The sequence below is a fragment of the Danio rerio genome, chromosome 20 (genome assembly GCF_049306965.1).
Source record: "Danio rerio strain Tuebingen ecotype United States chromosome 20, GRCz12tu, whole genome shotgun sequence".
Classification (NCBI taxonomy): Eukaryota; Metazoa; Chordata; class Actinopteri; order Cypriniformes; family Danionidae; genus Danio; species Danio rerio.
Window position 1 is genome coordinate 7,529,563 of NC_133195.1, and position 14,761 is coordinate 7,544,323.

The 14,761-nt window shown below is 48.9% G+C and overlaps 2 protein-coding genes across 3 annotated transcripts in view; one reads left to right on the forward strand and one right to left on the reverse strand.

Annotated features, from left to right (window-relative positions):
• The window catches only part of dsg2.2 (desmoglein 2, tandem duplicate 2), a 713,230-nt gene extending 707,945 nt beyond the window's left edge, over positions 1 to 5,285 (forward strand). For both annotated transcript variants that reach the window (XM_073934055.1, XM_021468600.3), the window contains exons 8-14: positions 85 to 590; positions 793 to 935; positions 1,416 to 1,637; positions 1,828 to 2,070; positions 2,181 to 2,302; positions 2,386 to 2,676; positions 2,854 to 5,285. In XM_073934055.1, coding sequence (XP_073790156.1) covers positions 85 to 590; positions 793 to 935; positions 1,416 to 1,637; positions 1,828 to 2,070; positions 2,181 to 2,302; positions 2,386 to 2,676; positions 2,854 to 4,503 — 3,177 coding nt within the window. In that variant the 3' untranslated portion in view covers positions 4,504 to 5,285. The remainder of the gene's footprint in view (positions 1 to 84; positions 591 to 792; positions 936 to 1,415; positions 1,638 to 1,827; positions 2,071 to 2,180; positions 2,303 to 2,385; positions 2,677 to 2,853) is intronic.
• usp24 (ubiquitin specific peptidase 24) overlaps positions 1 to 14,761 on the reverse strand; it is a 746,345-nt gene that overhangs the window by 535,406 nt on the left and 196,178 nt on the right. The window lies entirely within an intron of this gene.

Below are 14,761 nucleotides of genomic sequence, written 5' to 3' on the forward strand. Positions count from 1 at the left end.
TGCTGTAATATTTGTGTCTTTTAATTTGTATTTTTGTAATGGGGTTTGCAAAAAGTAAGTAAATGTATCTTGATCTTTTCTCAGCCTGTTGACTATGAGTCAGCATCTAATCTGGACCTAAGCCTCGTTGTTGCAAACAGAGCTCCTCCAGGAGCTCCTCTGGGGAATGGAGTAGGGGCAGGTAGTGCAGCTGGAGCTTCTGGAGCTGGTGGTCAATCTGGAGTTGGTGGTCAGTCTGGATCTTTTGGAGCTGGTGGTCAATCTGGATCTTCTGGAACTGGTGGTCAAGCTGGTGCTACTGGAGCTGGTGGTCAGTCTGGATCTTCTGGAGCCAGCGGTCAATCTGGAGCCTCTGGGGCAGGTTCTCAATTGATGCCTTTTGGAGGAAGCAGTAACCCAGGCTTCAATGTGTCCAAGCTAAAGTCATATTTAGTTAAGGTCAATGTAAAAAACAAACCAGATGCCCCTAAGTTCATGCCAAAGGTCAAGCCTATATCTATATCTGAGAACAAAAAAAATTCCATTCCAAGAGTAATTGATACCTACACTGCTACAGAAGAAGACACAGGCAGACCTGCAGAAAATGTGAAGTAGGTGTTCTCTTCGTCTTAATAAATCAATTTGAAAATTTTAAATTCAAAATGAGGTACATTAAAACAATTCAATAAGCCATCTGTGTCAATGATATTACGCTTATAATACATTTTTTACCTGCATAACTTAAAATTCTAAATTTCTAAACAAAATGAGGATTTAAAAATTGCATTTCAATAACAGTCCAGTTTTGTTTAGATATGCAAAGGGATACGACCCTGACAACTGGATATCTATCGATGTGGACACAGCTGAGATCAAACTGAACAAGGTTCCAGATCGCGAGTCTCCATTTGTTGTAAATGGGACCTATTATGCCAAGATCCTCTGCATTACAGATGGTTAGTATAAGCAACAGGTCAGAACATTATACTACTTGAGTGGGTCTCATCCCTAATATAAACTGGAGTTCTGCAAAAGTATTGAGAAATTTAAATGTTGAAAGGAGTTTAAGGAGTTTACCACAAAAACATTACACTTCTTCATGGTGATGGGCTACAGTAGAAGTACCTATGTGAATATGAACTCCACCCGCTCTATCAAATTCAGGGGTCACCAATCTCGGTCCTTGAGGGCGGGTTTTGCTCCAACTTGCTTCAACACACCTGCCTGAGTGTTTCAAGTATACATATAAGACCTTGATTAGCTGTTCAGGTGTGTTTGATTAGGGTTGGAAGTAAAATCTGCAGGACAACGGCCCTCCAGGAACAAGTTTGGTGATCCCTGATCTAATTGAACGCAAATGTACCAAACAAAAACATCACATGCTTCACCTTTAAAAAGTTTAATTATATGCTGTTTTGTATTATATTACTTTTCAGAACTGTCTGCTAAAACGTCCACAGGGACTATAGCCTTGCAGGTGGAGGATCTGAATGATAACTGCCCCATACTCCTTAATAATATGCAGATTGTCTGCAGTCATACCAAAGTAGTGAATGTCACAGCTGAAGATATAGATTCCGATCCCAATGGAACTCCATTGGAGTTCAGTTTAATACAAGAGAAGACTAGGGGCAAATGGAACTTGCAGAGAATAAATGGTAACAGCACACACAACAACAAGCTAACCTTATCAATCATACTGTAATCTAATATTTATCAAAAGTTTTACATAGTTTATTTTCAATGGTTAGAACTATTAAAAAAAATACACAGCACAAACAATTAGTAGATATTGCTTGTTCACCTTTGAGTAGGAAGTAACCTCATAGTCAGGTCTCTGCTTCTCAGATGTAAGTGCTTCACTGCTTGCTGAAGATGACTTATGGCCTGGGTTTTACCAAATCACCATGGAAATCAGAGACAAGCAAGGGCTGGCCTGCCCCACAGAGCAAGTCCTCAATTTAGAGGTTTGCACATGCTCAGAAGGGGTGGGTTGTGGTTCAAAAATTGGAGAAGTTCATACAAGTTCATCAGCAAATTTTGGATTACCAGGGATTGGTTTCCTGGTATTAGGATTCCTCTCCCTTATATGTGAGTATGATGACTAAAGTTCACGAGCAAATTTGGTCTGCAACTTTTTTTGTGGTAGCACTAAAAATAAGTCACACATTTAACATGCATTTGACTGTCTTTACATTTAGTGATGCTCTTGTTCTTGATAAAATGTGAATGTGGAAGCACTGGAAATAAGTTTATTGACTTGCCATTTGAATCCAAGCAACACCTCATCTCCTACAGCACAGAGACAAGAGAAGAACACAGGGTAAAATAATCTCACACATCTCATAATTGCCTTCAGATATTTTGACAATATGAAAGCATGTGATAATTCATTTTGTTCTCCAGGGTGTCCCTCTGATGTGGCCCCCACCAAACCTTGACAATAAAGGGGGCTGTGAAATGTCCAATGGACATTTAAGAATGGTGTCAGCTATGAACTCTAAAATCCCAGTGGATACAATGGGTGCATTGAGTTCAAACCAGGCTGTCTATACCAGTTCTAAGATGGATGGAATTGTGCAAGAGAGTGAATTCGGAGGCTACTACTATGATACTGATGACGTGGAACAAACTGGGAGCAGGTTTCAAGAACTCGAGGTCTCACAAAATGCAATACTACAAGATTACTTGATGCAAGTAAGTGTTTTTTGTACTCCACTCCAAAATGATAGTTCTACCAAAATGTTTAGTCTGTATTAGTTTCTCTAATTGTGTATTACTATTTTTTTTCTGTGTAACACAAAAACACGTTTTTAGATTAATTACCTTTTTTAACATGAAATTAAACTTGCCAATTTCTCAATTCTTTTGCAGAAATCCAGGTATATATCACTGGATGATTCTCCAGGAGAAGCAATAACAAGCTATGATTACGAGGGTAATGGATCTATTGCTGGTTCCATTGGCAGCTGCAGCTACAGTGAGTCCAGTGATGATATAGAGTTCTTGAACAACCTAGATTCAAAGTTCAGGACCTTGGCTGAAGTCTGTGGATACAGATGGACTCAATCATTGTCTCAGGCGGATTCAAAAGTTATTGTAAATGATACTGAGAAAAAACCAACAACAACTGAATTGACTACAGTTTCTTCAAGTCAATTGACTAATATTATCCAATCCAATTCTTTGGACAAAACTTTTAAATCACCAATTGCTCAAACTGAACCTTGTCAGAGGATGGTCATACAGGAGCCTATGTACTATGGGTTCAACCAGCCAGTACCAAGTAATGTTATGAGGTCAGACGATGGGCTTGGGCAAGGAGTTTACATAATTAATAGCACTCCAGAAGCTGAGGTACTTATGATTCAAAGTAACAGCCACACACTTGCACCATTAGCTAATGACCAACAGGGCTTTCTAGCAAACAACATCACTGGTGATTCAGTCGTGTATTCGCAAATCGGACCTCAGAGTTCAGTCATGATTAGTGAGGGTTTAGAAGATTACCCTGCTGTAATCCCAAACCTGTCACCAACATCAAACCTTGTAATGATGCAACCGCAACAATTAAACGGTACTGGTTCACTGCAGATGCTAAGAGTACCTGTGGGATCGGTTGTACAAGGAGAAGAGGAAAATATAGGTGAGAGTTATCGCCCCTTAAACCCTCAACCCTTTTACCCAGTTAGATCCCTGAGTGGACCAACACTTATAAACCAAACAGAAGCTGATCAATCCTTTTCTTGTGTGCAAAACAACCGACACATCCCAGGCCACCCAGACATAGTGAATATGCCTCAAATTGCATCTGGTATGGTTGCATCTGGTATGGTAAACAACCAAGTTTTAGTTAATATCCCTGTCTCAAGTGCTCCAAACATTATATCTTTAGAAAATGGTCAAAGTAGACATTTTGAAGGTCATGTCAGTGGACATAATTTGTTTGTTGCAGGACCAGGACAGTATCCCGTATCCATGAGTATGGGGATGCCAAACTTTGTAAGCATGCCTCAAGTTGCAACTGGACAGGTCAATAACAGTCAGGTGTTAGTAAATGCTCTAGGTTCCAACATTCTATCAAGAGAAGGTGGAGAGTGTAGATTGGCTAATGGCCCATCTTTTGTAGAAGGCCCAGCCAGCGGAGGTAATCTGTGGGTCTCAGGACCAGGACAGTATCCTGTCTCTCTGGGTGCAGGAACTCCAAACCTAGTGAGTGTGGCTCAAGTTGCAAATGAACAAGTAAATAACAATCAACTTTTAGTAAGTGGTCCCACCTCTAGTGTTATAAACATTGCATCAGGGAAAGGTGGACAGAGTAGACCTCTGTTTAGTAGTCCATCTACTCTAGAAGGATCAAGTCAGGGTCCACTTGTCATTAGTCCAAGAGCACTTAGTCCAGTGGGATTGCCTCAAGTAGCAAGCAGACCGTTATTCCGCTCTACAGCATCCAGAGTTATGGCAGCAGTGGCCATGGCACCAAAATCCAAAGAATGTGTAACAAATGGACACCTGCATATTTAGTAGTGAATCAATTCCAAGTTTATTAAGAGCATTCGATGAGTTAAACGACCTTAATAACAGTTTGACAACAATAAAATCTATAAATAAATGTACATATATTTACTTAGCCAGGGTGCATTTCATTTGTTTTAAGCCAGCAATGTCATAAAATATATTTTTTTAAGTTTAAAAGAATAATGTGTCTTAATGCTGTGTAGTAGATTTCAAAGGAAAAATGATCGCATACATCAATGCCTTACACAGAAATACCTAACTTGATGGACAATACATCATTTAAAATCCTGTTATCGAAGTCCTGTATCTAAAATGTGATACATCAAACTTTAATGTATGTAAGACTTGTAGAGTTTTTATTTTTTTAATAAAAAAATATTCAGATTTTTAATAAAATGAATACTAACATTCAAGATGATTTTAAATTAGTTTTGATATTTACCACTCAGTTTAGGAAGAGACTTCCACGTGATTTCATGGACTCATTATAATTCCATTGCTGTAAACAGTAAAGAAAAGTCAATGTTTTTTCCAGTGTCAGATACTTCTGAGATACTTTTTGTTGTTGTTTTTATTTTATTTTAGCTTGAGTGAAACTGTGCTTAAATACTTTATATTGAAGTTGATGTTAATCCTGTATGTAAAAAGTATTTTTTTTCATTTGTATTTCACTCTTAAAGCCACACATCATTATTTTTGTGTGAACAAGTTTACTGATTAAACAGCAGTCCTTCCTAATTACTTTTATTCTTCATTCACACTTAATAAAAAATACATCTATATCTGAATCTTCGACTTTTAATTGCTGCAATGTTACTGTGTACACTAACTGCGATAAAAAAATGACAAAATCATTATTTATCAGTTTCATTATCTCCTCCACAAACAGCTATAGAAATACTTACATTTATGTCTAGAGTGATATATTGTCATTTACACCATCTAGTGGTAAGATTTTTGTTTCTAAAGATTTTTTTCAAACTGTTCAGGTGTTCCCTTTAGCTTATATTTTGCTTTAGGCAGATTGCATGTCAAAGAGAGGTGTAACTTGCAGCACAAGTAAATTCCTCAACATTTTATGAAGTGTTATCAGTCCATAATGGAATCAAACATTATTGCTAAACCTCAGATTAATAAATGTTGTTGCTTTAAGTAACATACTATGAAACCATTTGTTTTAAAATAATATAGCATAATATAGAAGTCAAATTTCAAACAATGCTCAGCAATAAAGCATTGTGACATTATGAAATTCAAACATTTGTAAACAGTTGTTTATGCTCAAGCAACCAGTTCAGCTAAAACACTGATAACTTGTGCTGAAAAATTGGTTCTAGAAAAAGTTTTTTGAAGTAACCCTTTGTTCTTGTTTACATGCAAATCAATTCATCGAATCATTCATATGTTCATTTACTTTACTATAGCATAGTCCCTTGTTTATTAGGGCCCATCACAGCGGAATGAACCACTAACTATTCCAGCATGTTTTACGTAGCAGATGCCCTTCCAGCCACAACCCAGTACTGGGAAACACCCATACACTCTCACATTCACATCCACCCACTGCGGTCAATTTAGTTTCAAGAGTTCACACTTAGCAGATGATTGATTATAAAAGCTTGTTTGGCATACTGTCCCAGGAGAGAGCCCTGAGCTCATGAGATCCTCGAACCCAGGGTTCCCTCCTGTTGCACGGCGGGAGGGGAGTTTGAGCTCGGGTAGATCTCGAGAACTCTCCTGCTGTAGTAACCAATGAACGGTAAGTTATTGCTCCTGGAGATAACTACATACTAGAAGCATGTATATGGTGCCGATTTGGATTAGTCAATTAACTTAATTTGCATGTTTTTGGACTGTAGGAGGAAACCGGGGAACCTGGGGGCAATCCATGTGAGCACGGAAAGAAAATGCAAACTCCACACAGAAATGTCTGCTGGTTTGGTAAAGCCTGGAACCAGAGACATTCTTGCTGTGAGGCAACAGTGCTATGCACTGGGCCACCGTGTCACCCATCTTGGAAGAAGGAGGAGTAGGGGTGGAAGGGGGAACTCTTCAAAACGAAGATAGCAGTGGAATGAAATTCAGGGTATTTATATTTGTTTAGGTGTCATCTGATTGGAGCATAGTGAATTGGATAATGCGGATCCAGCCGCTAGCAATCATAAACACGTGATCCTCTTGAAATTAGATTATACATAAACTTCACTTCAAGAGTTCACACTTAGCTGATGATTGATTATAAAAGCTTGTTTGGCATGCTGTCCCGGGAGAGAGCCCTGAGCTCATGAGATCCTCGAGCCCAGGGTTCCCTCTTGTTGCAAGGCGGGAGGGGAGTTTGAGCTCAGGTAGATCTGGAGAACTCCCCAAAATGCCTTATATAGCTCGGGACAGCAGCCGCGTATTGAAGAGCCCCCCAAAATGCAGATGTAACAATGCCATATCCGGCTGCTGGTTATAACGTTGAAAGCTTAGGAAGCGAGGCTCCTGAGGGAGCAGAGCAAAGTAGACTTCTGCTGGAGTCAGCAGCAGGGGCGTGGGAGGGGCTAGATTGACTCCTGCGGGAGTCTAAGCTCGGAAATACTCCTGCGGGAGTGAGAGCCAGGGTTGGGTGGGCTCAAGCGTGAGTCTGGAAAGGTTCGAAACTCGACGCTGGAAAATAAATTATTGGGGGAATAGAAGGCTAAGAAGATAAGGGAGGAGATCAGAGGAGGGGTAAAGGTAGCGAAATCACTCAACGCTGTAAGGAAGAAAAGAAGGGGCAAATAATTGCCAGGCGGAGGATCTTGAGGTCGAAAAGAAGAAAATAAGCATATGAGAGATATATTCATATATACGAATATATCTGTACATATATATATATATATATATATATATATATATATATATATAGGGGCAGTGATTGACTCCTGCGGGAGTCGAAGCTCGAAGCGACCCCTGCGAAGGTTAGAGCTGATGAGGGCATTTCTTCTGCTGAAGTCTGGGAAAGGAAGGGGGCGGTGGAGACTGCAGCAGGAAGTGGCCAGGGCGAGACTCTTGCGAGAGTCGAAGCTCGTTTTAGTCACTCCTGCAGGAGTTAGAGCTGAGGATTGATGGCCTATGGGAAAAGTGAGAAAAAGAGGGGGCAGAGGATCTCAACTCCGAAGGAAGAAAAGGAGAAAGGGGATAAACCTGAGTGCATGCATATGCGTCAACGCCTGACGCAAGCATATGCATGCACACGCACCTGTACGGATATACACCAAATGTACACGCATATGCATGCGCGTACATACCATTCCTAATGGCCTGGGGAGGGCAGGGCAGTGGTGACTCCTGCGAGAGTCAAAGCTCGGAGCGACCCAGTCTGTGGATCAGAGCCATGGGGAGACCAGTAAGAGTAGGGAGAAGCGAGGGGTTAGGTATGGCCCTTACTGGAGGTGGTAGTGAACGGGTGGCCAGGGATGGACTTGGAGTGAGTCTGGCGAGAGTCGAAGCTTAGTTTGGACCCCTGCGGGGGGTCTGAGCTGTGGGGAGGGAAGGAAAGCATAGCAAAGCTTGAAAGAAAAGGTAGAAGCATTCATACAGTACCTGTACATGGATATATGCATGCAATGCACGTAGACATACATTTACACGCACATATGCACATATATACATACACACATATAAACACATATACACGTATATATACACATATAAATGCATGCATACACGCGCATGTGCACACAACGTCTGCACATGCGAACACATACATACATGCACACAAACGCACCCACACATGCACATGCATACGCACACACGCACAAGCACGTACACTCAAGCCTACATAGGGTCGAGCTCGAACCCTTATTCTGAAGTATGGTGTTAGCTGGTTAAGGCTAGCAGGTGGGATTGGCTGAGGCAAATATAGGCTTTGAAGGCATTGGAGGACCAGCGGCCTTTGTGAGCTGCTGTGGTGGCAGCCCAATTCTAAATGAATGGCTGGAAATGTGATTCATGGGAAAAGCTTGAATGGTGGAAAATTTCTTTTAAATGTTTTTGGAACCAAAAACGGGTTACTGGATGGTTAGCATCATCAGTAATAAGTTGGGCAAGTGGGTTAGGCTCCTGTGATCTCCTTAGGTGGAGTAATGCTTGGAGAGTTGGAGAGATTTTTTTGGAGGAAATGTTAAAGATGTAAAAGAAAGTGCCCTTTACCTTGCTGATCTGTTTTGCTTGCTTAATAAAAAGGGCAATGTTTTCAGCATTTTGCAAATTAGATCAGAAACTGTGGGATGTTTAGCAGGGTTAAATTTGGATGTAATAGTAATTTCTGAACCCCTCAGGAGGCGGAAAAAGCCAGAGTAAGAGCAAGAGCCGAAATTTCAGAAAAAGAAAGTGAGAGAGAGAATCAGTAATTTGATTTTTGCAACCTGGAACATGTTCAGCAGTCATAATGATTTGTTTTTTTAGCTGACATCCAAACTAGGCATCTTAATAAAGGGCATAATTGGAGGTGAATACGGGCATCCTTTATTAATGCAATGAAGGGTGGCTTCGTTGTCAAAATGAACAAGAATACGAAAAGGGCAGAAGGTTGCTGATTTTTGGGTAAACTGAGCATTTGTGGAGGCCATGTTGAAGCGAACCAGTGACCCTGGTAAAAGCCGCCAAACCTGGCTGAGGGGGTAGTGTCAGTGAATAAGTTAATATCTACCAGAGAAGAATTTAAGTCGCTGTAGAAAAGGAACGGCTGGGGAACAGCCGTTCCATTGCTTAAGGAAATAAATAGATGAAAGTTCATTGCGACAGGGTTTAGAAAGAGTTATTGTATCTTCAAAACCGGGGATCAGGGAGAGAGGTGGCCCCCTAGGTAGCTTGCTGAGGTCAGGGTCCCCTAGGTGGAGGGCAAGGGGGCCCTATGGGTCCCAGACTGCAAGTTAAGGGAGATAGGTTGGCCCCTGGGTAGCTTGCTGGGGTCAGGGACCCCTAGTTGGAGGGTAAGGGGCCCTCTGGGGCCCAGACTGCAAGTCCAGGAAGAGAGGTGGACCCCTGGGTAGCTTGCTGGGGCCAGAGGCCCTTATGTGGAGGGCCAGGGGGCACCCTGGGGCCTATACTGCAAGTCCAGGGTCAAAGGTGGACCCCTGGGTAGCTTGCTGGAGTCAGAGGCCCCTAGGTGGAGGTTCAGGGGGCACCCTGGGACCTATACTGCAAGTCCAGGGAGAGAGGTGGACCCCTGGGTAGCTTGCTGGGGTCACAGGCCCCTAGGTGGAGGGCCAGGGGGCACCCTGGGGCCTATGCTGCAAGTTCAGGGAGAGAGCTGGACCCCTGGGTAGCTTGCTGGGGTCAGAGGTTGCTGTAGAAAAGGAACAGCCGTTCCATTGCTTAAGGAAATAAATAGATGAAAGTTCATTGCGACAGGGTTTAGAAAGAGTTATTGTATCTTCAAAACCGGGGATCAGGGAGAGAGGTGGACCCCTAGGTAGCTTGCTGAGGTCAGGGTCCCCTAGGTGGAGGGCAAGGGGGCCCTCTGGGTCCCAGACTGCAAGTTAAGGGAGATAGGTTGAACCCTAGGTAGCTTGCTGGGGTCAGGGACCCCTAGTTGGAGGGCAAGGGGCCCTCTGGGGCCCAGACTGCAAGTCAAGGGAGAGAAGTGGACCCCTGGGTAGCTTGCTGGGGTCAGGAACCCTTAGATGGAGGGCAAGGGGGCTCTCTGGGGCCCAGACTGCAAGTACAGAGAAGGAGGTGGGCCCCTGGGTAGCTTGCTGGGGTCAGAGACCCCTAGATGAAGGGCAAGGGGGCCATCTGTTGCCTTGACTGCAAGTCCAGAGAGAGGGGTGGACCCCTGGGTAGCTTGCTGGGGTCTGAGACCCCAGGGTGAAGGGGAATGGGGCCCTCTGGGGCCAGCACTGCATCTTCAGGGAGATAGGTTGGCCCCAGGGTAGCTTGATGGGGTCAGAGACCCAAAGATGGAGGGCAAGGGTGCCCTCTGGGGCCTAGACTGCAAGTCCAAGGAGAGAGGTAAACCCCTGTGTAGCTTGCTGGCGTCATGGACCCCTAGTTGGAGGGCAAGGGGGCCCTCTGGGGCCCAAACTGCAAGTCCAGGGAGAGAGGTGGGCCCCTGGGTAGCTTGCTGGGGTCAGGGACCCCTAGGTGGAGGGCAAGGGGGCCCTCTGGGGCCCAGACTGCAAGTCCAGGGAGAAAGGGTGAACCCCTCGATAGCTTGCTGGGGTCTGAGGCCCCATGGTGGAGGGCAAGGGGGCCCTCTGGGGCCTAGACTGCAAGTCCAGGGTGAGAGGTGGACCCCTGGGTAACTTGCTGGGGTCAGATACCCCTTAGTTGGAGGGCAAGGGGGGCCCAGATTACAAGACCAGGGAGAAAGTCAGACCCCTGGGTAGCTTGCTGGGGTCAGAGACTCCTAGGTGGAGGGCAAGGGGCCCTCTGGGGCCTAGAATGCAGGTCCAGGGAGAGAGTTGGACCCCTGGGTAGCTTGCTGGGGTCAGAGACCCCTAGGTGGAGGGCTAGGGGGCTCTCTGGGGCCCAGGCTGCAAGAACAGAGAAGGAGGTGGGCACCTAGGTAGCTTGCTGGGGTCAGAAACCCGTAGGTGGAAGGCAAGGGGGCTCTCTGGGGCCCAGACTGCAAGTACAGAGAAGGAGGTGGGCACCTGGGTAGCTTGCTGGGGTCAAAGACCCCTAGTTGGACGGCAAGGGGGCCCTCTGGGGCAAAGACTGCTAGTTCAGGGAGATAGGTAGGCCCCTGGGTAGCTTGCTGGGGTCAGGGACACAATAGGTGGAGGAAAGGGGTGCCCAGTGGGGCCCAGGCTGCAAGTCCAGGGAGAGAAGTGGACCCCTGGGTAGCTTGCTGGGGTCAGAGACCCCTAAGTGGAGGGCAAGGGGGGCCTCTGGGGCCTAGTCTGCAAGTCCAGGGAGAGAGGTGAATCCCTGGGTAGCTTGCTGGGGTCAGGGTCCCCTAGGTGGAGGGCAAGGGGGCCTTCTGGGGCCCAGACTGCAAGTCCAGGGTGAGAGGTGGACCCCTGGGTAGCTTGCTAGGGTCAGAGGCCGATCGGCAGAGGGCCAGGGGGCACCCTGGGGCTTACACTGCAAGTCCAGGAAGAGAGGTGGACCCCTGGGTAGCTTGCTGGGGCCAGAGGCCCTTATGTGGAGGGCCAGGGGGCACCCTGGGGCCTATACTGCAAGTCCAGGGAGAGAGGTGGACCCCTGGGTAGCTTGCTTGGGTCACAGGCCCCTAGGTGGAGGTTCAGGGGGCACCCTGGGGCCTATACTGCAAGTCCAGGGAGAGAGGTGGACCCCTGGGTAGCTTGCTGGGGTCACATGCCCCTAGGTGGAGGGCCAGGGGGCACCCTGGGGCCTATACATCAAGTCCAGGGAGAGAGGTGGACCCCTGGGTAGCTTGGTGGGGTCAGATGCCCCTAGGTGGAGGGCCAGGGGGCACCCTGGGGCCTATACTGCAAGTCCAGGGAGAGAGGTGGACCCCTGGGTAGCTTGCGGGGGTCAGGGTCCCCTAGGTGGAGGGCCAGGGGGCACCTTGGGGCCTATACTGCAAGTCCAGGGAGAGAGGTGGACCCCTGGGTAGCTTGGTGGGGTCAGAGGCCCCTAGGTGGAGGGCCAGGGGGCACCCTGGGGCCTATACTGCAAGTCCAGGGAGAGAGGTGGACCCCTGGGTAGCTTGCGGGGGTCAGGGTCCCCTAGGTGGAGGGCAATGGGGCACCCTGGGGCCTATACTGCAAGTCCAGGGAGAGAGGTGGACCCCTTGGTAGCTTGCTTGGGTCAGAGGCTCCTAGGTGGAGGGTCAGGGGGCACCCTGGGGCCTATGCTGCAAGTCCAGGGAGAGAGGTGGACCCCTGGGTAGCTTGCTGGAGTCAAGGGCCCCTAGGTGGAGGTTCAGGGGGCACCCTGGGGCCTATACTGCAAGTCCAGGGAGAGAGGTGGACCCCTGGGTAGCTTGCTGGGGTCCTAGGCCCCTAGGTGGAGGGCCAGGGGGCACCCTTGGGACTATACTGCAAGTCCAGGGAGAGAGGTGGACTCCTGGGTAGCTTGCTGGGGCCAGAGGCCCCTAGGTGGAGGGCCAAGGGGCACCCTGGGGCTGACTCAGGGGCCAGTAGGTCGAGGGCCATGGGGCACTCTGGGGCCTATACTGCAAGTCCATATAGAAAGGTGGACCCCCGGATAGTTTACTGGAATCAGAGACCCCTAGGTGGAGGTTCAGGGGGCACCCTGGGGCCTATACTGCATATACAAGGACAGAGGTGGACCCCTGGGTAGCTTGCTGAGGTCAGAGGCCCCTAAATGGAGGGCCAGGGGTCACGTTGAGGCCTATACTGCAAGTCCAGGGAGAGAGGTGGACCCCTGGGTAACTTGCTGAGGTCAAAGGCCCCTAGGTGGAGGGCTAGGGGGCACCCTGGGGCCTATACAGCAAGTCCAGGGAGAAAGGTGGATCCCTGGGTAGCTTGCTGGGGTCACACGCCCCTAGGTGGAGGGCCAGGGGGCACCCTGGGGCCTATACTGCCAGTCCAGGAAGAGAGGTGGTCCCCTGGGTAGCTTGCTGGGGTCAAAGGCCCCTAGGTGGAGGTCGAGGGGGCACCCTGGGGCTTACACTGCAAGTCCAGGGAGAGAAGTGGACCCCTGGGTAGCTTGGTGGGGTCAGAGGAACCTAGGTGGAGGGCCAGGGGGCACCCTGGAGCCTATACTGCATGTCCAGGGAGAGAGGTGGACCCCTTGGTAGCTTGCTGGGGTCAGAGGTTCTAGGTGGAGGGCCTGGGTGCACCCTTGGTCCTATACTACAAGTCAAGGGAGAGAGGTCTACCCCTGGGTAGCTTGCTGGGGTCAGGGGCCCCTAGGTGGAGGGCCAGGGGGCACCCTGGGGCTTACACTGCAAGTCCAGGAAGAGAGGTGGACCCCTGGGTAGCTTGCTAGGGTCAGGGGCCCCTAGGTGGAGGGCCAGGGGGCACCCTGGGGCTTACACTGCAAGTCCAGGAAGAGAGGTGGACCCCTGGGTAGCTTGCTGGGGTCAGAGGCCCCTAGGTGGAGGGCCAGGGAGCACCCTGGGGCTGACTCAGGGTCCCCTAGGTCGAGGGCCATGGGGCACCCTGGGGCCCATACTGCAAGTCCAGGGGGAGAGGTGGACCCCTGGGTAGCTTGCTGGGGTCAGAGGCCTCTAGGTGGAGCACCAGGGGGCACCCTGGGGCCTGTACATCAAGTCCAGGGAGAAAGATGGACCCCTGGGTAGCTTGCTGGGGTCAGAGGCCCCTAGTTGGAGGGCCAGGGGGCACCGTGGGGCCTATACTGCCAGTCCAGGGAGAGAGTTGGGCCCCTGGTTAGCTTGCTGGGGTCAAGGACCCCTAGGAGGAGGGCAAGTGGGTCCTCTTTGGCCCAGACTGCAAGACCAAGGAGACAGGTTGTCCCCTGGGTAGCTTGCTGGGGTCAGGGAGCCCTAGGTGGAGAGCAAAGGGTCCTTCTGGGGCCCAGACTGCAAGTAAAGGGAGAGTGGGTGAACCCCGGGTAGCTTGCTGGGGTCAGGGACCCAAAAATGGAGGCAATGGGTTCCTCTGGCGCCTAGACAACAAGTCCAGGGAGAGAGATTGTCCCCTGGGTAGCTTGCTGTGGTCAGAGAACCATAGGTGGAGGGCAAGGGGCCCTCTGGGGCCCAGACTGCAAGTATAGTAAAGGAAGTGGGCCCCTGGGTAGCTTGCTGGGGTCAGAGACCCATAGGTGGAAGGCAAGGGGGCCATCTGGGGCTCAGACTGCAAGTCCAGGGAGAGAGGTGGGCCCCTGGGTAGCTTGCTGATGAATGAGACCCCTAGGTGGAGGTCAAGGGGGCCCTCTGGGGCCTAGACTGAGAGTTTTGGGAAAGAGGTGGACCCCTGGGTAGCTTGCTAGGGTCAGGGTCACCGAGGTGGAGGGCAAGGGGGCACTCTGGGTCCCAGACAGCAAGTTAAGGGAGATAGGTTGGCCCCTGGGTAGCTTGCTGGGGTCAGGGACCCCTAGTTGGAGGGCAAGGGGGCCCTCTGGGGCCCACACAGCAAGTCCAGCGAGAGAGGTGGACCCCTGGGTAGCTTGCTGGGGTCAGAGATCCCTAGGTGGAGGGTAAGGGGGCCCTCTGGGGCCCACACTGCAAGTTCAGGGAGAGAGGTGAACCCCTGGGTAGTTTGCTGGGGTCAGGGACCTCTGGGTGAAGGGCAAGGGGGCTCCCTGGGGCCCAGACTGCAAGTACAGAGAAGGAGGTCGGACCTTGGGTAGTTTGCTGGGGTCAGAGACCAATAGGTGGAGGGCAAGGGGGCCCTCTATG